The 21,949-nt window shown below is 41.6% G+C and overlaps 3 protein-coding genes across 3 annotated transcripts; all 3 read right to left on the bottom strand.

The window, feature by feature from the left end:
- Positions 1-1,453: 1,453 nt before the first annotated feature.
- On the bottom strand, positions 1,454-7,776 carry LOC134211588 (glutamate receptor 3). Its single transcript, XM_062688601.1, has 5 exons — positions 7,657-7,776; positions 4,241-4,390; positions 3,280-4,178; positions 2,728-3,227; positions 1,454-2,667 (listed from the first exon to the last, which is right to left on the bottom strand). The coding sequence occupies exons 1-5, from the start codon at positions 7,769-7,771 to the stop codon at positions 1,593-1,595; spliced, it is 2,739 nt and encodes a 912-aa protein (XP_062544585.1). The 5' UTR covers positions 7,772-7,776; the 3' UTR covers positions 1,454-1,592.
- A 3,184-nt stretch (positions 7,777-10,960) lies between these two features.
- LOC134218698 (uncharacterized) lies at positions 10,961-13,071 on the bottom strand. The gene is made up of 5 exons (XM_062697726.1): positions 12,942-13,071; positions 12,270-12,872; positions 11,985-12,210; positions 11,126-11,626; positions 10,961-10,966 (listed from the first exon to the last, which is right to left on the bottom strand). Exons 1-5 carry the CDS (start codon positions 13,013-13,015, stop codon positions 10,961-10,963), a joined length of 1,410 nt encoding a protein of 469 aa, XP_062553710.1. The 5' UTR covers positions 13,016-13,071.
- Positions 13,072-17,083: 4,012 nt separating this feature from the next.
- Positions 17,084-20,725, bottom strand: LOC134205836 (late secretory pathway protein AVL9 homolog). Its single transcript, XM_062681455.1, has 6 exons — positions 20,293-20,725; positions 19,667-20,139; positions 19,446-19,607; positions 18,389-19,140; positions 18,036-18,219; positions 17,084-17,973 (listed from the first exon to the last, which is right to left on the bottom strand). The coding sequence occupies exons 1-6, from the start codon at positions 20,356-20,358 to the stop codon at positions 17,541-17,543; spliced, it is 2,070 nt and encodes a 689-aa protein (XP_062537439.1). The 5' UTR covers positions 20,359-20,725; the 3' UTR covers positions 17,084-17,540.
- Positions 20,726-21,949: the final 1,224 nt, after the last annotated feature.

Raw genomic sequence — 21,949 nt, 5'->3', positions numbered from 1 at the left:
AGATGGCCTGAGGAGGGATCGTCAAGCCCTTGGACATAATCTCTGCTGCCCCTAAGGGTTTGCAGAAATCACTCTCAATAGATAACGAACAATGATTAGACAAAGGCAAAAACTGCTCCGAATCGTTACAAGCCAAAATGTATTGAACTTGTGTAATACAAGTGCGCAAAAACAGAATCGGAAGTCCGCACCTTTCTTCACTTGTCAGCTCACTTCCAGACACATTCATAGTGGTCTCTGGACTGTCAATATTCGGTTGAATATGAAGAATGAACCATGAGCTCACCCAACTCTACGGCGAACCCAGTATCCAGAAGGTAGCTAAAGCCGGAAGGGTACGATGGGCAGGACATGTTGCAAGAATGCCGGACAGCAATTCTGCAAAGATGATGTTCGCTTCCGATCCGGCAGGTACGAGACGGCGTGGAGCGCAGCGAGCGAGATGGGCAGACCAGGTGCAAAACGACTTGGCGAGCGTGGGCGTATTCGAGGATGGAGAGATGCGGCCTCGAACCGTGTATTGTGGCGTCAAATTGTTGATTCAGTGTTATCTGTTTAGGCTCTGTCTCATTTGGAGAATTAAACTTAAAAGTGACAGTTCGAAAATTAAAAAATCACCCCGTTATAAGAATGGCTGGTGCTACCCAGCAATTCCAATAGGACATCGATGGAAAATGATTCGATATCTGTCAAAAGTAATCTTGCTCTGCGAGCAGGGTTATTTGATAATTATTGAAATGTCACTTTTAAGTTTAATTTCAGTTTAATTATCCAATTGAGACAGACCCTAAATAAATGAAATGAATAGCCGAATAATATGTTACAAGGCCCTAGTGCGAACATAGTATTACTCGTTCATCATCAAAACAGAAAAGTAAAACAACAAAACTGCTATGAGAATACATTTTATTTTTGATTAAATTTAGTAAACATACATAAAACCTTTCCTTAACATAATTTTGAGAATTATGATTTGATTTCGCACACTGATCGATCTCACAAAACAACATTTTGGCTATAAATCAGGAACATAATTAGCAATGCTGAGTCCCAAATAGTGTGACATAATATGCTGTGTGTTTGGATGTATTTGTGCAGTAAACATTAAGGGTGGGCTCTTATAGCAGGTTCAGATTATAAGCTTTACCACTTCATGTCATCTTCTTCTTCTTATTGGCATTACATCCCCACACTGGGACAGAGCCGCCTCGCAGCTTAGTGTTCATTAAGCACTTCCACAGTTATGAACTGCGAGGTTTCTAAGCCATGTTATCATTTTTGCATTCGTATATCATGAGGCTAACACGATGATACTTTTATGCCCAGGGAAGTCGAGACAATTTCCAATCCGAAAATTGCCTAGACCGGCACCGGGAATCGAACCCAGCCACCCTCAGCATGGTATTGCTTTGTAGCCGCGCGTCATACCGCACGGATAAGGAGGGCCCCCACTTCATATCATATTAGAAGAAAATAAATTGTGAGAACTTTGACTCTCTATACTCTTTAGTCTTTATCAATGGATAAAGCTTGTATTCTAAATAGGCTATTATAAGGCTTATTTTTCGCGTTCGATAACTATTCTCTGTGATTTAATTATTTGGATTCTTTGGAAACACTGATATATAACTAATTTTCTGCTGCTTCTCTGATGCCGGTACGAATTTGTTTCCAATCGTAATCTCTTTCGGAATCTTCTTTTCCACGACCTTGTTCAGGTTGTTCTTCATGTCAGTGGTGTTAAGCAAATTTTTAAACGTTAGCGAATGCTTGTCTTTCCCCCCTTTTCCCTTCCCGTCATTCAATGGTTCCACCTTAATCATCTTAGTCTTCCGATCCTTTCGACGATAGTATAGAACCTCGCCGGCCAGAGTAACCATCGCTAGCGCCAACCCAACAAGCGTTGCTATGAACACTCCACCCAGACTCTCCAATGTGATTCCTTCGCTGTCGTCAGTATTCGGACAAACTCCACGTACGGAATTGTTCCAAAACTTGGCTGTCAACGATTCAAAGTAGCGTTCTTTCTGCAGCTCTAGAATGTAGTAACTGAATTCATCCTGCAGATGACTTCCCTGTTGTACCGCGATCGCATACGGCTGTTCGGCAAAGACTTCCCCCACTTCCGTTAGGTTACAATTGCGCGATATTTCGTATTTTATCTCCGCTGAATCATGAACGAAGGCAAAATCTGCCTCCAACCCATCATTGACTCGCTGGAATCCTATTTCGGCTGATGTAACCGGATTTGCCGATTCGATGGCAGCCAGGATGTTGATATACTGTTCCTTGATCGGGTAGTCCCAAACGCGATATTGCGCCTGGTCGTTTCCGCTGGAGAGTGTCAAATTCCGCCACATCTGATACAGAACATCTTCTGCGTTTTTCATGTTCTTGAAGTAATCGTGCGTATCAGAGTCCTTCACAACCGTATATTTGATACGACTTTGGCGGGATAGCTGTTCCAGGGATTGAACCGGAGTCTGCATACGTTCAACAGTAAGGAACGCTGCCAGATTTGCAGTGAAAGTGGCCAACATTAGAACAACAAACAACCAGTACGCGGCCACCAAGGTACGTCCAGAAAGAGCTTTTGGTGCCTCTCCACCACCTTGTGGGGTGAACGAAGTCAATGCGAACCAGAAGCTTTCCTTCAGGGTGAAGTCACTGTAAAACGAATTATTTGAAAAATTATGTTATGCACATATCATGATCTGAATAGCTTACCGGCACTCGTACGGGTAAGCTTCTTTATTGTTCTTAGCGCTATATGGCGAGAATTTATCCAGCAACCATAACATCACTGCAGTTGCCACAATCGCTAACAATATGCTTAGCCAAACTTCCAATCGCAAAACAGTCATAAACTTGAACAGAGAAGTCTCACGCACAGGCTTGCGCATTACAATCAGAATTCCAGTCTGTTCAAAATACGGAGCTACAAAGTCCACAACCTCCTCTCTCTCCGCAGTCATCTTCATCGAAGCCATGGCAAAGTCGATCTCACCTACCACTAAATCTCCAACCAAGCCATCCCAGTTACCTGACTTATCTCTCATGCCGAAGCTTCCCTTCTTTGGTGATACCAGGTCGTAGTCGAAGTTCATCACCTTGGATAATTGATGCAGGAAATCTATACAATATCCTTCCCATATTGGTTCTCCGACGTAATTGAGCATTAACTCATTGGTAAGAGGATCACGTTTGCGGTAGGCCCAAGGAATAGACTGGAAACATGAATCGTTATTTAGAAGCATAAAACTAATACCATTATCAGACCTCGGTAGTTCCTACGCGAAAATATCGCTTGGTCGGCTTGATTTTCTGCCCATCGAAGGGCACAACTTCGCCTTTTTCGATCGTTCCGAGATGTACCGCAACAGAGCTGTCATCCTCCGTAGACGTCCAAATTGAAACGTTCAAATTGTATCGCAAGATACGTCTGCCATCAGGCATCCAATAGCGAGTATCATTCCGGAGGTCCCTCACTATATCAGATATGTTTCCAACCGCTGGTTGAATCACGCTGCAATCATCCAGACTTATCACTGGTAGCTGATCCAACTGAACTTTTTCAAGAACACTCTTCACAACGTTGCCCAGATGAGATTCCCATGGCTTGAAGCCATCGGGGCACGCACAATCACCATCGCTTTCCACGTTAAGCAGCGTACAACAAGTGCTGCTATCCAGAATCAGTCTGCTCATGGTCGGATATAAATCGTGATATTCGAACCCATCGGTATTGGCCTCTAAGAAGATCAAGTTCCATTTGTCCGGTTTTATCACCAAACCGTGGGCAAGGGCCTTCTTAAACAGATCGTTCATATCGGCGGTCTTAGCGGTGATAGTAAAAAACGACGGATACGGTCGGACGGCTTTGATTCGTGCGATCGACGTATCGCTAAGACGATCGAATATGATCGTACGCAACTGCGACTCGGTAATTAGGAAGTAAATAGCCGAATCGGCTGCTTCGGTGGAGTCGAAAATGTGCACTACGTCATTAGCTCCACGGGCACGAAGATAGTTCTCGAGCACCTTCAAGAAGGTTTGCGAAGATACGTCGGCATGGATGTACGGAACATTGAAATTGTTAGCTGCGGTCATAATGCGGTTGCTATCCGTCCAGGTGAAGTCTACAATGGCACTGACGCCTTTGTTCATAGCGGAGCAAACTAGAAAATATAAACGACACATCAGTTCATAGAATATGATTTAATACATCAGTTATGGTTACGTTCAGCATTGTCCGTAAAGATCACGTGCTCTCGATTATAGACAATGTAGTAGTCAAATACCGACACACCATTGGCGTTAGCCAGAAAAGATCTAATGGCTTGAGACGTAAGTGCAGGTACTTCTGGTTGTTCAAGCTCGTAAACCACAACTGCAATAGGAAAAAATAATAGAACAACCAATTAACGCTTAGAAGTTAGGTCCAGCTTGCTGATTGTTCATAAAAGCTGTCTTATTTATAGAACATTGGGATAATATACATACGAGTTAATAGACCTCCTTGATTTCAGTAACATTTCTGAAAGTGGAGGCCAAACCTCGGGCCAAACTTCATAAATTGAAAATATTATGAATGTTTATTGACAGATGCTTCCCGAGCATAGTGTTGGAATAAAGAGCCATTGAAGAAGGAGAGAAATACCACGAAGGATTATAAGTATCAAGATGAGTGTCAATGCTTTCCGAGCTCTGGTCACTTCCCTGAGCTGGTCCGTCTATTTGTTTTATCTTGCCGAATCATGAATAAAACGTCGACAGCTGGTTTTTAGAACTAATTGGAAAACCCCAGAACTAAAAGGCATGGCAAATGCTGGGTAGCGCGTACTTGAAGGAATAAAATGGACTCCATTTTACAGTCCTGAGCTTCTAACCCAGCAAATCCGACTCTGACCACTATCTGGTAATGGTTAAACTGCGCCTAAAACTATCCGTCATCAACAATGCTCGGTACCGACGGCCGTCGCGGTAAGACCTAGAGCGACTAAAGCAACCTGATGTCGCCACTGCATACGCGCAGCATCTCGAAGCAGCATTGCCGGAAGAGGGTGAGCTCGATGGGGCCCCTCCTGAGGACTGCTGGAGTACAGTTAAAGCAGCCATTACAAAGCAGCGGAGAACAACGTCGGGTATGTGGGACAAAGTCGACGGCTCGATTGGTTCGACGAAGAGTGCAGACAGATTCTGGAGGAGAAGGACACAGCGCGGGCTGTCGCGCTCCAGCAAGGTACCCAGCAGAACGTTGAACGTTATAGACGGAAGCGGAGACAGCAGACCCGCCTTTTTCAGGAGAAGAAACGCCGCCTGGAAGAAGCGGAGTGCGAGGAGATGGAACAGCTGTGCCGTTCTCAAGAAACACGCAAGTTCTATCAGAAGCTCAACGCATCCCGCAAAGGCTTCGTACCTCGAGCCGAGATGTGCAGGGATTTGGATACGAGCATGTTGACGGACGAACGTGTGGTGATCAAAAGGTGGAAGCAGCACTTCAAGGAACGCCTAAATGGCATGAGAGTCAAGACAGCGGAGGAGACGACTACGTCAGTTCATCGGACGATGGAAGCCAACCAGCCCTACCCTTGAGGAATGTTAAGTATGCCATCCAACAGCTAAAGACCAATAAATCAGATGAAGGATGGTATCGTTGCTGAGCTCATCAAGCTGGGCCCGGAAAAGCTGGACACTTGTCTGCACAAACTGATAGTCAGAATCTGGGAAACTGAACAGCTACCGGAGGAGTGGAAGGAAGGGATCATATACAAGAAAGGCGACAAGCTGGAGTGTGAGAACTTTCTAGCGATGACCATCCTAAGTGCCGCCTACAAAGTAATATCCCAGATCATCTTCAGTTGTCTGTCACCAATGAATTCGTGAGAACTTATCATGCCGGCTTTGTTGACCGCCGCTCGACAACGGGCCAGATCTTTACTGTACGGCAAATCCTTAAAAAATGCCGTGAATCTGAGATGCCAACGCACCATATGTTCATCGATATCAAGGCGGCATACGACAGTATACACCGCGTGTAGCTATGGAAAATTATGGACGAGGACAGCTTCCTTGGGAAGATTACCAGACTGATCAAAGCAACGTTGGATGGTGTGCTAAACTGTGTGAAGATTCCGGGCGAACACTCCAGTTCGTTCGAATCGCGAACAATGTGATGGACTTTCGTGCCTGTTGTTCAACATTGCGCTAGAAGGTGTCAAGCGTAGAGCCGGGTGTAATAGCCGGGCTACGATTTTCAACACATCCAGTCATTTTTTTTGTTCCGCGGATGACATGGACATTGTCTTGTCGGCCGAACATTTGCAAAGGGGCAGAACTGTACACCCGCATGATACGTGAAGCAACAAAAGTTGGACTGGTGGTGAATGCATCGAAGACAAAGTACATGCTTGTAAGCGGAACCGAGCGCGACAGGGCCCGCCTGAGAAGCAGTGTTGGAATAGACGAAGATACCTTAGAGGTGGTCGATGAATTCGTCAACCTTGGATCCTTGCTAACGGATGATAATTATGTTAGTCGTGAAATAAGAAGAATTTGTGGAAGTCGGGAAGTCAAAAAAGATTCACACCAGCACCAAATGTATCATGTACTCAGTACTCAGAACGCTGGTGCCTTACGGACATGACCATGCTCGAGGAGGGCTTGCATGCACTCGGGGTATTCGAGAGATGCGTGATTAGGACCACCTTGGCGGTGTGCAAAAGTACGGTGTGTGGCTGCGAAGAATGAATCACGAGCTCGCCCAACTCTACGGCGAACCCAGTATCCAGAAGGTTGCTGAAGTAGGTTGGATATGGAAGGGTACGATGGGTAGAGCATGTTGCAAGAATACCGGACAGCAACCCTGCAAGACCCGACAGGTAAATGAAGGTGTGGAGCGCAGCGAGGTTGGTTGGGCTGGTGGGCTGACCAAGTACAGAACGACTTGGTGAGCGTGGGGTGCAACCGAGGATGAAAAGATGAGGCCTCGAACCGTGTATTGTGGTGTCAAATTGTTGATCCGGCGTTATCCCTTTAGATGTAAGCTAAATGGATGAAAAATGAATAGAAAAACCCATATTAATCCACTTAGCGGTAATAGTGCCTTTTTTGCCCCATGATTCCTTTGAGAGAAACTTTTATAAGTAAACGATATCGTGACAATATTACCTAAGAGACTTTTATGGTTAAGCAGCATTGGATTATCATTGTGGGCAATTCCGCCAAGTTATCAATTATTTAGAGAATAAAAATTTAATGCAAATCGGACTTAATCCGATTATTTGATTTTCTTTCCTAGCCCAGATCAAAATGGGAATAAATCGGCTGGGCTTGTCTTTCAAAATCATAAAGTTTAAAATGTCGCAAGATACGTTTTGCAGTTGATCTAAATTTGTACAATTCCATAATAGAATTAAGGTCCCAGGTACAGTTCCGGCCATGGCAATTGTGTCCACAAAAGAATTTGATCTGTTGAAAAAAAGCACGTAGCTTCCAGGATGGCCGATTTCCGACTCTGTTATATAATCACCTAAAAGCGTGATGTAGTTTTGAAATCAACGCGATTCACCTCATTATTAGATTATGAAAAATCAATTTTCCGAATAAGAAGCAAATATAGTTTGAGTATAATAGGATTACAGTTCAAAGCATCACCTATTCCAATCACCAGACTTCCGTCCTCATCGGAAACGGTCGAACTATTTTGCGCAGCAATTCTGCTGGTACCAACGTACAACCACAACACCAGAAGTCCCGTAGGGCACCACATGGTTACTATCGCTTGCAAATCCTCAAACGTGCTTAAAACATAGCGCCTCAAAGCAAACTAACGTGTGTCCATTTCGCGGTTCGATTATTTAAATTATCCAGAAATCAAGGGATGGAACTTTAAACCGCGCTTATGCATTTTTGAAAAGGTCTCGTAAAAATCGATTATTGCCAACAGCAGCGCGTCAATGCAATGAATGAACAGAAATCACGACACAAATTATAATCGCGTAATCACACAGTGTCCGTCAGTGAGATTAGCCTTGTAAGGAAAGCCTAACTGGTCAGATTTGAATATTTAATTCTATATGTGGCTCCTTCATATTTTCTTATGCGATCGGGGTAGAAAGCATGCTGCAGGAAACAATTTGATCGGTTCAGTTGCTTCTTTCAGTTTTTCTAGGCTACATTTCTGAAGTATTAATATTTGTCTTTTTGCCATCTGTTTCAGAACTTGAGCAGGAAATACTGGATTTTTCGAAAAGGGACGGATTGAAAAAAAAAAGATACGTCATCTTTAAGCTGTGCGGTAAGATGCGTGACTACAAAGAAAGACCATGCTGAAGGTGGCTGGGTTCGATTTCTGGTGCCGGTCTAGGCAATTTTCGGTTCGGAAATTATCTCGACCTTCCTGGGCATAAAATTATCATCGTGTTAGCCTCATGATATACCAGAGGGGCGACACAGCTGTCAAAATCCATAGATAACCCATCTACCTCACATGCGTTTTGGTACTTCGCATATTGGTACCCACTTTTTGTTGAGTTTACCCCAAGAAAAGGCTCATTAGGGTAGGCGGATCATAGTACAATTTTACGTATTTTGGGTAATTAATTATTTCTCGATGAAAAGATGTAGTATTTTTTCAATTTCCAAATTATTTTTCAAATTGCGTGCCATTGTAATAAATCATCGAGCTTTATTATTAAATATATCTAGCATTATCTCAACCAAGTGATAAATCAATCAGTCATCGGGTGTCTATACTTTTGAAATTAAGTTACAAACTATTATGAAATTGCATACATCATCAGGCTATCGAGAAACGTGATTCTCTGTTATCTGTTAATGTTGAATTATATGAAATTGAATCTTGCTTATCTTGTCGTAATTCTTGGTCGACTGACTTTGCAATAAATCGTGACGATTTTTCGACAATGCAGATTATAGATAACCTACTTGAGATGAGATTTCCAAGGGCCGATTATTTTTAACTTCGTTTAGTCCTTAAACCAGGTTTATCGTATGGATAAGCACCGCATAATACTTTATCGATGGTTAAGAAATTGACCCTATGTGGGGCAAGCGGAGGATTGAAAAAAAAACAGGAAAATTTCGGTTGTGATTAGCGGCCGTACGTAGGGGTAATGCAGGAAGGAAAGGGTCTTTTCTTTTCGTACGCTAATTTGTATGACAAAGCGGAGGAAGAAAGTTTGAGAAACCCATAAAAATCCTTTACGTGGTTAGTTAACTTTCCCGTACTATGCCATCTTACTTCTTCTTCTTCTTCTTCTTCTTATTGGCATTACATCCCCACACTGGGGACAGAGCCGCCTCGCAGCTTAGTGTTCATTAAGCACTTCCACAGTTATTAACTGCGAGGTTTCTAAGCCAGGTTACCATTTTTGCATTCGTATATCATGAGGCTAGCACAATGATACTTTTATGCCCAGGCAAGTCGAGACAATTTCCAATCCGAAAATTGCCTAGACCGGCACCGGGAATCGAACCCAGCCACCCTCAGCATGGTCTTGCTTTGTAGCCGCGCGTCTTACCGCACGGCTAAAGGAGGGCCTCAAGGAGGGCCTATGCCATCTTAATTACAGTTTATTTGAGCAGGGTAAAATTAGCAGCTGAAAAGTTTAGAAAAAAGCTTAATTTTAAATGTTTGAAATTGAGTTTTATTGTTCCCAAATAAGTTCAATGGTTTACATACTGTATATTCTTCAATTCGGTTTGTTTAGAACAAATGATTAATGACCCTCAAACAAAATAAGTTTAGTGAACTTGCTTCTAGTAGATTGCTTGAATGGAATGACTGTCTTGGCGTAGCATGCCAATTTGAGATCCAAATAAAAATCAATTATTATCTTCATCAGATAAATCCTATGGTTGTCACTAGGCTCATTATCTTCAATAATATGCCGAGTCAAGTTACTGAACACTTCCTCAAACTGACATTGAAGTCTCTGCATTGTACAACCAAACAGCACCTCATAATACTTAGCCACATTGAAACTTTTCTTATCTGAAACCAGGATCGTAAATTCAAGCTCAGTCACTTTACATATGAGATAGATGCTTTTGCTCACAAGCCCAACTGTTTGATCACCTAATATACCGTCCACACATTTTTTGCACCGAACTGCTTGGAGAAGTTTCTTTTGTACAGAATGTGAGTTCCGTTGCAAAGCTGTGCCTATGAAAGAATCGTCCGTGAACGTATCTACACAAGGCATTTCATTCAACAGCCTAGCCTTCACAGTTTCAAAGCCCTCAACATCTTCTGAATTTTTAAAGCGGCGGTCATTCATTCTGCTCAAACATTGCTTCGTTTTCTCTTCAGCTACCAACATCACCGATTCATTAAAATCCACGCAATTAGCTTTCGACGTACTCTTAATACTATTGTGCGTAATCAATCTTTTATACGCAGCCTTAAATTGAGACACGGTCGGATTATTATTACATCCCCCCTTAGCACGAATTGCAGCAAAAAACGTTTCAACGTGGTCTTGACTAAAGCGGTAGGTGGCAATATGAGACAACAGTTTTTTCTCCCGTACATACTCAATGTACATATCCCGAAAACTTTGGATATTCACTAAAAATCCTAGAAACCCAGTTTTACAGGGACTTGTGAGGATACTTTCATGGGACGGTAACATAATACCCCGGATGAAGAGCTCGGCGGATGTCATAACTGCATTCAAGTTGTCAAAATTTGCCTCACACATTGGTTTTTTGAAGCCATTCGCAGCGAAATTTTTCGAGTTCATGATATCAAAAACATCGTTGAAGACTCTGATGAACTCAATCGTTGCATCCACGTTGGCAAACTCAGGATCGATGAATTTCAAAGATTCGAGTGCATTTGCAACACTTTCACTCAGCGTTTGGGCAGCTAATAGAACTTTCATTTTCTGATTCTGAAAATGCACATGACGATCCGACAAGTTCTGAGCTATCTTCATGCCTAGAATAATTCATATTTAAAAGTTAATTTGTATATTAGTTATATTATAGTATTTATACCTGATAGATTTTGCTTCTCATTAAGTTTCTGCACATAGTTCCAATCAGCTATTCCACTTGCTGTTAGAAGGCACCTGTTGGAAGCAAACATGTTTCTCACGAGCTTCAGCATGTGACAAGCATCGAGAATAACAAAGACATTTTCGTTGGTAGATGGATGCTTGAAGTTTGTTTTGAACGGTTTATTGTTGACACGAAGGTTGCAACCCAAAGCATTGGCCATTGCAATATTAGTGGCCGTTCCGTCGAAAGTAAGCCCGATCACCGTTGCTCCTACGTCGTGAAGTGCAGTCAGTATGGTCTCAGTTAACGATTTCTTGTCCGATGCTCCAATGCCGTTAATGAAAAAGAAAGCCACAGGAATTTTCCAGTTTTCCTCCACAGATGAGATCATGTAAACTAATGCTTCTTTAGCTACATGTAAGCCGTCTTCAGTGGTAGCATTGAGAAAACTAAAAGAGTCTCCAAAGTCAACAGTACCTTCAAATTTCTTCCTATACTGATTCCATTCCGTATGCTGTCTGATTGCGACCTCATCCATACAGAGGCTAACGAGAAGCGGACGCCCATTAAGGGCCTTCGCTTTTTGCTTCAATCGCAGCTAGTGATTCAAAGGTCAATCCAGGTTCACCATTGATAGAACGGTACCATCTTACGATGGAGCGTTGGTGAGGAAGCGTATTCTGGAATGATTCTCGGACGAATTGATAAGCTTTTGCAGAGTAAAAATTGAGTGTTGTCGCAAATCTTCGCATATCAGAGCTAAAGAATCCACCTTGTTGTCCATACAAAAGTTTCTATACAGTTCAGTATTCCTATCCAGTTCCTGGAATAAATATATAAATATTCAGGTGAATAAAACCGATGATATTCACTTTAAAACTCAACGTGGTACGTTTACAGACTCATTCACTAATATTAAATGATTATGCGTAACGGATTTGTTTTAAATCATTTACCTGTAAAATCAGTTCTCCTTGACCGTTGATCAAATCGTGCTTCTTCAGTTCAGTCATAATACTAGAAAATTTGGCAACTTTCTTTCGCAAATGTATATTTTGCTGCTTGAGACGGTTTGTACGTTTTTCAGACCGTTGAAGCTGATTCTGAATCACTGGAATCGCCTGTAGTGCTTGCTGTGGTGTGAGCGATGAAATATTCTTTACATCACCTGCATATCTGATCCTAAAATTTACCACATTTAATGAGTGATTGTAGCATAAATAAATTAACTTAATACTGACCGTTTGATCCCTGCTGTTGAGTTAACCATAGGAGTCGCGTTTGTGCTTTTGATAGGTGGCATATGGTTCACTGGAACGACCGGATGCACTGGTGAATACTGTGTAATTGATGTCGGTCCGATACTTAGGTAGTTCGATTGAGTCGGCTGATCTGTCGATGTCAGTCCGATGCTTAGATGTTTCGATTGAGGCAGCTGATTTGTCTGGCCTACTGTGGATTTTTGTGGTGATGGTTTCTCTTTGAACCCAACGGGATCATCGCTATCCGAAGCCAAAAGGTTCAGCTGTAGGCGTGCTCGAATTGTTCCGACATCAGAGTCACTGTTTGATGGTATTTGTTGCTGATTCGTTATGGTGCCAAGTGGTACCCTGACTTTAGCGTAGCGGTCATTCAAAGCTATGGCTACGGCATACTGTTCGTCTATCTCCGTTAGAAATAAACGAGGTATCGCATCCTTCTTGAGCTTCCTTCTCCCGTTCACCAAAACGAAATCAGTTTCGTAGAAGTGTCTCGAACATATCCTCGCGTTCTCACCCATGAAGCAATCTGTTCCGGATAAAATTTGAATCCAGCGGGCGTTCCTGTCCGGATTCGTCGGAATCCTGTAATTGGAATGTTGAGTGGAAAAAATAACCTTAGAAAAGTAATGTTTACGTTCGGTTCACGGTTACCTGTGTGTTGAAGAACCGCCGTTTTCTTTGCGCAAATGCATATCGTTTATGCATGACGCTATTAAGCACCGCATACTGCTGCTATTTCCTCCAATTAGCACTAATTAGGCTATAAAAAAAGGTGAAAACTACGATGTTCTCCACGAACTTGAAAATTTCAACGCACAACTAAAAAATGTTTATGTTTACGTTTGCCACGTATGCACGGTATGCATCAACAACACACGGTAAAAAATATACACGTCCATACGAACTGTTCTGCATTTGAATATACACTACTTTGGAATCAAATCAATATCAATAGCTGAGCTTGTCGCATTCAAAGACCACCACTTCCATTTGACGTGCACAATGTTTTGAATTTAAAACCTCAGCTTAGATTTGAATAACATACCTTTGCTTGAAAGTCCTCCGTCTTACCATGACTCCATCTCACACTTCGAAATACCTCTTGAAGTAAGCAGAACAGATGAAAGAACTGTCATCTATTTTTAGAACAACACCAATATCGCTCCACTCTTAAATCAATAGCCTTGAACCTGTGAATTCAATAGCATAGCACTTTCAATTCTAGTGGAGACATTATTGGTGCTGATCGAAGTGCTAATCATTTCAACATCCAGTGAGTAGCACTTTGATCAACAGTGTTGATGTTATGGAATTGTCTGCATTCAACACACTCGTGAAAGGTGTGACACCACTTCAAAATCAAAGGAATATCATTTCCAATAATAGTGATTTTAAAGTTGATTATTCAATAGATGGAACAGTTAAATTGAGCGTGTTGATTTTTTACCGTGCACGAAACCAAAATAAAAACATAACCATGTTGAGTAGGCGAAATGATGACAGTAGCATGCCCCTGTGATATACGAATGCATAAATGGTAACTTGGCTTAGAAACCTCGCAGTTAATAACTGTGGAAGTGCTTAATGAACACTAAGCTTCGAGGCGGCAATGTCCCAGTGGGGGATGTAATGCCAATGAAGAAGAAGAAGATATTGGCAAGAAAATATACGTTCTCGTTCTTTTGAAAGTTCAGATTAAATCACCTATCGGGATGAGAGAGGACACACTTTTGTACACATACTGACCTCAATTAGTCGAGCTCTGAGTCGACTAGGCCTTCTATCACAAAATCATATTTAATAAAGGTCAAATCGCCGAAGACGTCACCTTAATAAAGAAATTTCTGCAGCAATCACTAGGATACGGCGTACGGCGAACTACTATTCTCTCTGTTTTAGAATACGGCTCTTTCTGCTTTCTCTCGGCAGCTGAATGTCACCTAATCAAATTGAAACTAATTCAATATGGTTGTTTGCGTATTGATCTAGGCTGTATACATTCAACACATAACATGAGCCTGGAGGATCTTTCTGAAGTCACTCCTTTACAGCACCGCTACTGGGAACTCTCAGTTCGAATACTGATCAAATGTGGAACAAGTAACACATTTTTCTTAGAAAATTTCGAATTATGCTTGAACTGATTCGTCGGACAAGATTCCTGAGGGTCTATCTCAACCACATATCGTCAGATCTTTGTCTTCCATGTTATAATCCACCACAAGTTAACTTTATCAACGACAGTTCCTCCATTGAATGCGATCTGTCCATGAAACATTCAATTTAAGGAATACGACATCATCTTCGAAATCGTTCCATTCCCCATTTTTTCTGAAAAATATAAACATGACAATTGCAACAACAGATGTTTCACTAACGGTTCTCGCACGGATCCACTGGCTTTGGTGTTTTCGATGTAAATTCAACCACTTTAGGAACCGTGTTCGGTTTATATTGCTGAGCTGGCAGCAATTAACTTCGCTTTGGGGATAGTTTCCGTTCAGCCCGTAGACAATTATTTCATCTTCTCGTATAGTCTTAATGCTATCGCGGCACTCCGGTCGATGAAACCAGTTAAGCACACATCTTACTTTCTTGCAAACATAATAGAGCAGATGCGTGATTTGATCGAAGAATCATTCAAGATTACCTTTTTATGGGTCCTATCCCATTGCCTAATCTATGACAATGAGAAAGCGGACTCGCTATGCAAAGGTAGGCGCACAGGAAGATGAAATTTGTGATAGACAAATCTAGAACAACTAGTTTTTCCCATTAGTCCGTCAGAGTACTCTTCAAAATTGGCAAATGATTTGGTCACACAAAGAACTTGGACGGTAGCTATTTTCTATAGTTCCCAAAGTTTCTGCGCGAGCGTGGTTCAGAGGTAAGGACTCAAGTCGAGGCTTCATTTGCATGATGTCGATTATGCACATCTTTACAGAATAAACCTTGTCGATAGCAACTTATGTAGGTATGTAGCCGATTACGATGACATCGATCACGTAGTTTGTGTAGGAGTCAGCGACGATACAGGATCCACAAGCATGCCATGATTACCAAACTGTTACTATGTATAGCAAATAATTTTTTTTTTTGAACATCGTACAAGACAGACGTGTTTTTATTTGATCTATGGCTCTATTCCTACAGTTTGGTATTGCTCGTGGCCCGAGGTAATGTCCCTATAAGGAAGTAAAAGGTTGCTTTTCTGATATACAAAGTTATATTCAATATTCCTGACTGTCAACAGGCAGATAACTCAAAGCATCAAAAATAAAATTTTCCATTTAAGATGTAGTTGTTCAATTATGTGAAATCTAAGCTGCTATACGCTAGTGAAACATGGTCTGGTCAGTAGAGAACACTGATGGTTTTACAACGGGATCCATTGTAGTTGTCACCAGAGGCCGAAGACAACTGAAAATCTGGAACGGGAGTGGGGCTGAGGCGGCCAAACCTCACTCAGAGGCGGAAACGAAATCTTAAAACAAGCATTAGACTGGAACTCAGCTAGGCATCGCAACAGAGGTAGGCCTAGAAACTCATGGTGGCGTAGTCTCCAGAGCGAAGTTGACCGAAATCTAGCTTGGAAGACAAGAGCTGGACATTGCCCAAGATGGAGCTCTTTCATGTCGGCCCTTTCCACCACTCGGAGTGCACATTCAACCAAATTCCCAACATTGGAGACATTGTCGAACACCTAACTCTTCTCAACGTATTGTTTGTACATCCACATCGAGTGAGATTCACTTATGGGTCATGTGTACACTCATAAAGTAGTCTCACTCGAAGTGGATGTGTAGAAAAAATACGAGTGTTGAACAATGTGTTATTTGGATTCATCATTACCTGAGAAGTTCGACAGAGCACTAGTCTAGCGTACTGTATTTATTTAAGGCCTACATCAACAGACTACTTATGTCCTAATGATGGTAATAAAAAAATATAAGTATACATATCGTCAAAAACTTAGAAAAAAATGGACACAAACACTAAAACAGCTATCTATTGTGATGTGAAAAATTCTTTGAATCTTCGACGCAGCGTCTGGCGAGGCAGGTTGAAGTCGAATATTGTAGAAACCCTGTTGAATATACGCTGTAATCCTTCAATACTACCGTTCATACTGTAGTTAGTCCGACGAAATGGCATTCGTAACATAGCGTTATTGCGAAGTGTTCTCGGCTGTACGTTAATATTAATCTGTTCCAAAATGTCACTACAATCTATTCGGCCTTGCAAAACGTCTGCAACAAGTACAGCTCGAGCGGTGTTACGGCGTTCTCTTAGCGGCTCCAGATCGATAAGCCGACAGCGGCTTTCATAACATGGCAGGCGTAATGGATCTCTCCACGGTAGCCTACGCAGAGCAAATTGTAGGAAGCGTCATTGCACGGACTCAATTCGTTCGGCACCGTTCGTATAATTGGGATTCCAAACGGCGGAGAAATACTCCAGTATCGACCGCACCAGTGAGCAATACAAAGACTTTAGACAGTAAATGTCAGAAAATTCTTTACCCATCCGAAAGATGAAGCCCAGGGTTTTGGAAGCCTTACCTACAACGTATGAGATATGCATTTTGTACGTCAGCTGGGAATCCAAAATTACGCCCAAGTCTTTGACATGACTCAGACGTTCTATGCTGATATTCAAAAGCGTGTAGTCGAATCTAACGGGATTTTTAATCCGAGAAAAAGTGATCATCGAGCATTTTGCCGGATTGACTATCATACGGTTGACGTAACTTGTAGACATGATATTTCGAAGAGCTGAATTCCATAGACGTATTTGTTATGTTTATATGGTTTTATTTGTAACGCATGTTTTATTGTTAGACAGCTATTTTGTGGCGATATTCTGTGAATTTCTAATTATTATTTTTTATCACACAGTTGTATATCATTCTCTATTTTCATACTTTATGAGAACTTAGAATATGACTCTAAACAGATCGTGGTTATACTCAACGATGGCTAAATGTTTCACGATTATTTCAGTGTTTTGCTTGTTCTATTTAAGCGAGATGAATATTTATTACTATCGATTGTAGTAAGTGAGTCAGCGTAGCAGTTATTTAATCTGTTCAGGGTCTAAGTACATTATAAAGGAACGGAAACACAATGTAACTTACAACATGACATTTGAACAATTTGCCCGTCTTGATAAATTCGCCCATATGGAATGATTTTAAATATCTGTTTCGCATGCATTCTTTCCAAACCAAGCGGTGGGTAACTTTGTTTTTTAAATATCGAAGATTTTATGCTTACGATCCAGCAGTTCAGCCTCTTTTCCTATTTCGATAATATTGTTAGTTTTTTCTGCCGTTAGTTCGGCCGTCGCTATTGGCCGGCTCGGGATTGGAGGACCATCGCTCTGACTTTGATCGCTATCGCTGAAACTACTATTCTGATCCGGATCTTCATCGCAATCGCTCGATTCGGAGCATTGATCCTCGTTGTTGTTATTGGCGGGCGTTGATTGAGCATTGTCAGATTGTGCGCTGTGTGCCTGCAGCTGGTCTGAAACCGGAGATGCCGCCGGGACAGCCGCCGTAATGGATGTCCACCACGTGGAGAATGCTCCTTTAGCAGTGGTGATAGCACCACCCACTGCTCGACTAGTTGTGTTGACCGCTTGGTTTAGTTTGCGACCGCTTTCGCTATTTTGCATGGTTCTAAAAATATAAAATAAAACATTGATTTATGGACTTATAATTTATAGAATTTTAGAACTAACTGTGCGATGCGTAGCTTCATATCAGCAACTGAGAGAGTTCCCGCGAAAGGGTGTCCGACTACCAAAGCTTCCAAAGCACGATTTGTTTCCCCGCCGCTGCGTTCCAACCAGTCTTGATAGCATTGAGTTGTCTTGAGGGCGCTCATGAAATGCACATTAAAATGTTCCAGCTCTTTGCTGCCTTCTGCGATTTAAAGAAAAAGCTTTAAGTTGATAGCGATGCTAAATATTCGTTTAAAGCATAAATCTCGTAAATTGTTTTTATTATTCGTACATTTAATTAATGTAACTTCTTAATTCCTACAATCAGTTCTAAACATATCGATTGATTGTAATGCAATTTAATAACGTACCTGGACACAGCGATGACTTCAGAAGCGCTACCAGATAACCATAAAATTGCTCCCTGATCCATACCTCGCTTCCCTCGGCATCTTCTTTGGGGTTCTGCACATTTCTGATGATGAAGTCAGCAAATCGAAGATCCTCTGTGCTTAGTTGAGTTTGCCGCTTGAGATCCAGATCGTACACATCAATCACAGCGTTCTCCACATCAATCATTACGTCTGCCAGTTGTCGCTTCTGTTGGAAAAGTACATTCGATGCACCAATGATGTATCCCTTAACCGCAGGATCCGTTAGAAGATCCATATATGGCAGCGACAAGTACGGCAGGCATAGATTTCCCTCGTGGAATATCTTCAACGGTGCCATCCACTCTTCCGGTTTGGTAGCACAAAGGCTAGAGAAATTTGACGCAATGGTATCGACGCTGGTTTCGCGGGCTATTGCTGGACGAGTGGTGCTGGATCCATTACGGCCCATAGCCACGTCATCCAGTGAATCGAGTTGTCCTTCTTCCGAGCAGGGCGTAATCTCGCGTGTTGTGCTTGTGCTGCCGGAGTCGGTGTCTTGTGAATGATGTTGTTTTTGTTGTACGGCGGTCACTTGAGCGGTCGACGAGGCCGATCCGGATGATTCACCCTGAGGATCTGTTTCGCCCGCTGGACACTCCTTTACAGGAGAACTCGGTTCGGAGGGCAATTTTTTCGATTCTTCCAAAGGTGTTCCAAAGTTTGGCATCGGTGACATGGGTCGTGATGTTCTGCATAAAGGATAAAAAAGGTTATATGCATTTTTTTCCTTTCCTTTTTTTTTATTTTTTTTATTAGCTTTATTAAGGAGACTTGCAGCCCCAGGCTGGCTCGCCTCCGTTTTCCTTTCCTTTTTTTTTTTTTGCAGAGAATGTTGTTTTTGCGCAAGTATAAGGTACAATATACCATGGAGCACATATATTTTGTTTAAATTTGTAAAACCTTCTTAGAAATATTGCACAATTTTATATGAAACAACATTATATGCAAAGATTCATCAGAGAAAGATTATAATAAAGAGTTAAATGTTACATACTTGACACACGCCACTTCTTGGAAACCGTTGGACAGTAGCTCTGGTTGCAGAGAGACGACTCCTAAAATTAATGCACACGTCGGCTGAACTGGTGATCCAAAGCAGATAACACGCTTTTGTAGCATCAGTAACTTGTACAATATGAGTAATTTATGTCGCCATCTGTAATAGTTGAACAATTTTTCTTATTCAAATCACAAAACGAGTATAGAAATTCTTACTTCAAGAGTAACTCTCTTAATGGCAATCCAACAAAATGCAGCCTGGCGGGAGCTAATTCTAGTGGATCCATTGAATACAGACAAGCATTTTGCTGCTCAAATGCTTTCACCAAAATATCAGTGCACGAAAAATCACCTTGCTCGAAAAATGCATGTGCTATCAGCGACAACTTAACTTCGACATATCCATAGATCGGAATGGACAGTAGCGCGCAAACGGCCTTTTGCACCGTACTACGGGTCATGTCGATTGTTCGAATCTTCAGTTTTTCAACCGGAATTTGCCGATAGCAGCTGATCCCATAGATGGATTCGTGGGGATCGGTCAAGCTGGGCAGGTTAAAGCACACAAAGTCCTTGTTGAAATTATGAGATCCATCCGGGAGGGCCAACGTTGGTAGATACTTCCATCCAGAAGGGCATTCTTGTTTTCCTTCCGACCCCGCTATCAGAGGAGGGTAGGAAAACTCCACCTAAAAAATTGAAACGCATTAGTGGACCAGTTCCGTTAAACCCTTTTTTAAGAAATATATCTTTGGGGAGCAATCAAGCATATTGTGAAGCCCAAATGAATCATCCTCTTCCTGCAGCCCACACAATGCTTCCCTCTGTAGCTGTACACGTACCTGACACCCTTTCTTGTGGTGGAAACCCACCACCAGAATGTGGAGGATGGGATTTTTAGTATCCATTTCTTGGGCTGCAGGCTTATAAGCAAACCCACGCACAGTTAAAATTATTTCTTCCTTTTTCCAGAGCTTTGTCCACCAACACTATTTCTTTTTACATCTTTTCGTCTTTCAACAAACGCAACAGAGAATCGATTTTTTTGTTCTGTCTCCGCTATTGGTGTCCTTTCCAAAGGACACCAGAGTACGCGCAAGCACTAAACTACAATCGTTCAATCACAACTGCTCAGCAAAAAGGATTTCTTATCCAAAACTAGCAAAAGATGTTTCGTGGGAGGACGAGATTTCAAAGTTTTAAAAATAAACTATCAGAATGATGCAAATTTATTGGGCCGAGCGTTTCAAAGTGGTCTGACTTTATGTTTTTTTATTTATGCTCCAAACTGACAAGTGGCTGGTGCTGCTTGTTATTCGTAAGCACGTAAGCACCATCTACTTACACAAAAGATACACACACCCAAAAAAATCTGCACGTTGTTTCCACCTGAAAAAGTACGTAGATTTTTTCCACCTGATATTCACGTAACTTTTACCCAGGCCTATGCTAAGAGCTCATGTTTAGCGTAGCCAACACCAACACCAACGCCGAGCAACGTACGTCAAATCTAAAAAAGCTTAACTTTATAAAACATCCAAATTCAGCTTTCTTCAATATGCAACTTTAATCGGGAATATTCATTAAATATGACTAATGAGTTTAATCGATTCAAAACTTATCTACATGATCGATTTTGATTTTACTTACATGGAGAACAACAATTTGTCTTTTATTTCAACGTGAAAAGCTTGAGCAGAATTTAAAAATAAATCCTGCCCTTTTATTGTTGTGGATATTTTAAATTATCAAGCTACAATCATTGGTGTTGTTGACGATTGTTGACATCTCATGCAACTGACAGCGGTCTATCTGCACACTGTGCCCGGGACATGGTGGATATTTTTAGGCTAAGGGAGTTAGATAGGGATGTCTATAGCCTGCTTTTACCTGATTTTTCGATAGAATTCTCATTCTACGTGAAAATCAGGTAAGTTCTACCTGAGTTTTGAATAGAATTCACCGGACACGTAAGTTTCACCTGAATTTTATGAAGCATTTGCAGCTACGTGTGCTCGTAAAATGTACCTGAAAATTCAGGTGGAAACAACGTTTAGATTAGGGTAAATGATATATTTTGGACAAGCCTGAGCTTCTTCGATCAATTTTAGATAATATGTAGGAAATTTTTTATCGAAAGTATGATCATTGCATACTTTTACCTCAACTCTAGCGGCTCCTGATGAGAATTCACAAATCAACTATTATTTATCTTTAAAATTATCTAAAATGTAAAGCTATCTACCAAAGTGCCTGCTGGACGCCAGTATGCAGGAGAACATGCATTATAGGACTCTTCGTAACATGCACCTGAAACACGTTTAAATTGGTTCAAACGGCAATCTTGAGGTCCTGCGGCCAAAGTTTGATTGTAATTGAGATACTAACATATTCCAATCGCTTAACAAGAACTTGAGACGGATGAAAAAGGAGTGACCAAAATGAAGTTATGTTTTTAATCATCAGACATTTATTGTCTGACAGTACATGGATGAACCA

This window comes from Armigeres subalbatus, chromosome 1, assembly GCF_024139115.2.
Source record: "Armigeres subalbatus isolate Guangzhou_Male chromosome 1, GZ_Asu_2, whole genome shotgun sequence".
In the NCBI taxonomy this organism is placed as follows: Eukaryota; Metazoa; Arthropoda; class Insecta; order Diptera; family Culicidae; genus Armigeres; species Armigeres subalbatus.
Note: the sequence above shows the minus strand (reverse complement) of the source record. Positions and strands in the feature narration are given on the sequence as shown.

Bases quoted from the DNA above. Each gene is read 5' to 3' on its own strand.
- LOC134205836 (XM_062681455.1), bottom strand. From the start codon at position 20,358: ATGGATACTAAAAATCCCATCCTCCACATTCTGGTGGTGGGTTTCCAC. The intron at 18,220-18,388 runs GTACGTTATTAA...TTTAAATCGCAG, and splicing joins GAAGTCATCGCTGTGTCCAG to AAGGCAGCAAAGAGCTGGAA. The intron at 17,974-18,035 runs GTTAGTTCTAAA...TTATATTTTTAG, and splicing joins ATGAAGCTACGCATCGCACA to AACCATGCAAAATAGCGAAA.
- LOC134211588 (XM_062688601.1), bottom strand. From the start codon at position 7,771: ATGTGGTGCCCTACGGGACTTCTGGTGTTGTGGTTGTACGTTGGTACC. The intron at 4,391-7,656 runs GTGATGCTTTGA...TTCCTATTGCAG, and splicing joins AAGTCTGGTGATTGGAATAG to TTGTGGTTTACGAGCTTGAA. The intron at 3,228-3,279 runs GTCTGATAATGG...TCATGTTTCCAG, and splicing joins TTCGCGTAGGAACTACCGAG to TCTATTCCTTGGGCCTACCG.
- LOC134218698 (XM_062697726.1), bottom strand. From the start codon at position 13,015: ATGCGGTGCTTAATAGCGTCATGCATAAACGATATGCATTTGCGCAAA. The intron at 12,873-12,941 runs GTAACCGTGAAC...TTCCAATTACAG, and splicing joins GGCGGTTCTTCAACACACAG to GATTCCGACGAATCCGGACA. The intron at 12,211-12,269 runs GTCAGTATTAAG...GGTAAATTTTAG, and splicing joins TCAACAGCAGGGATCAAACG to GATCAGATATGCAGGTGATG.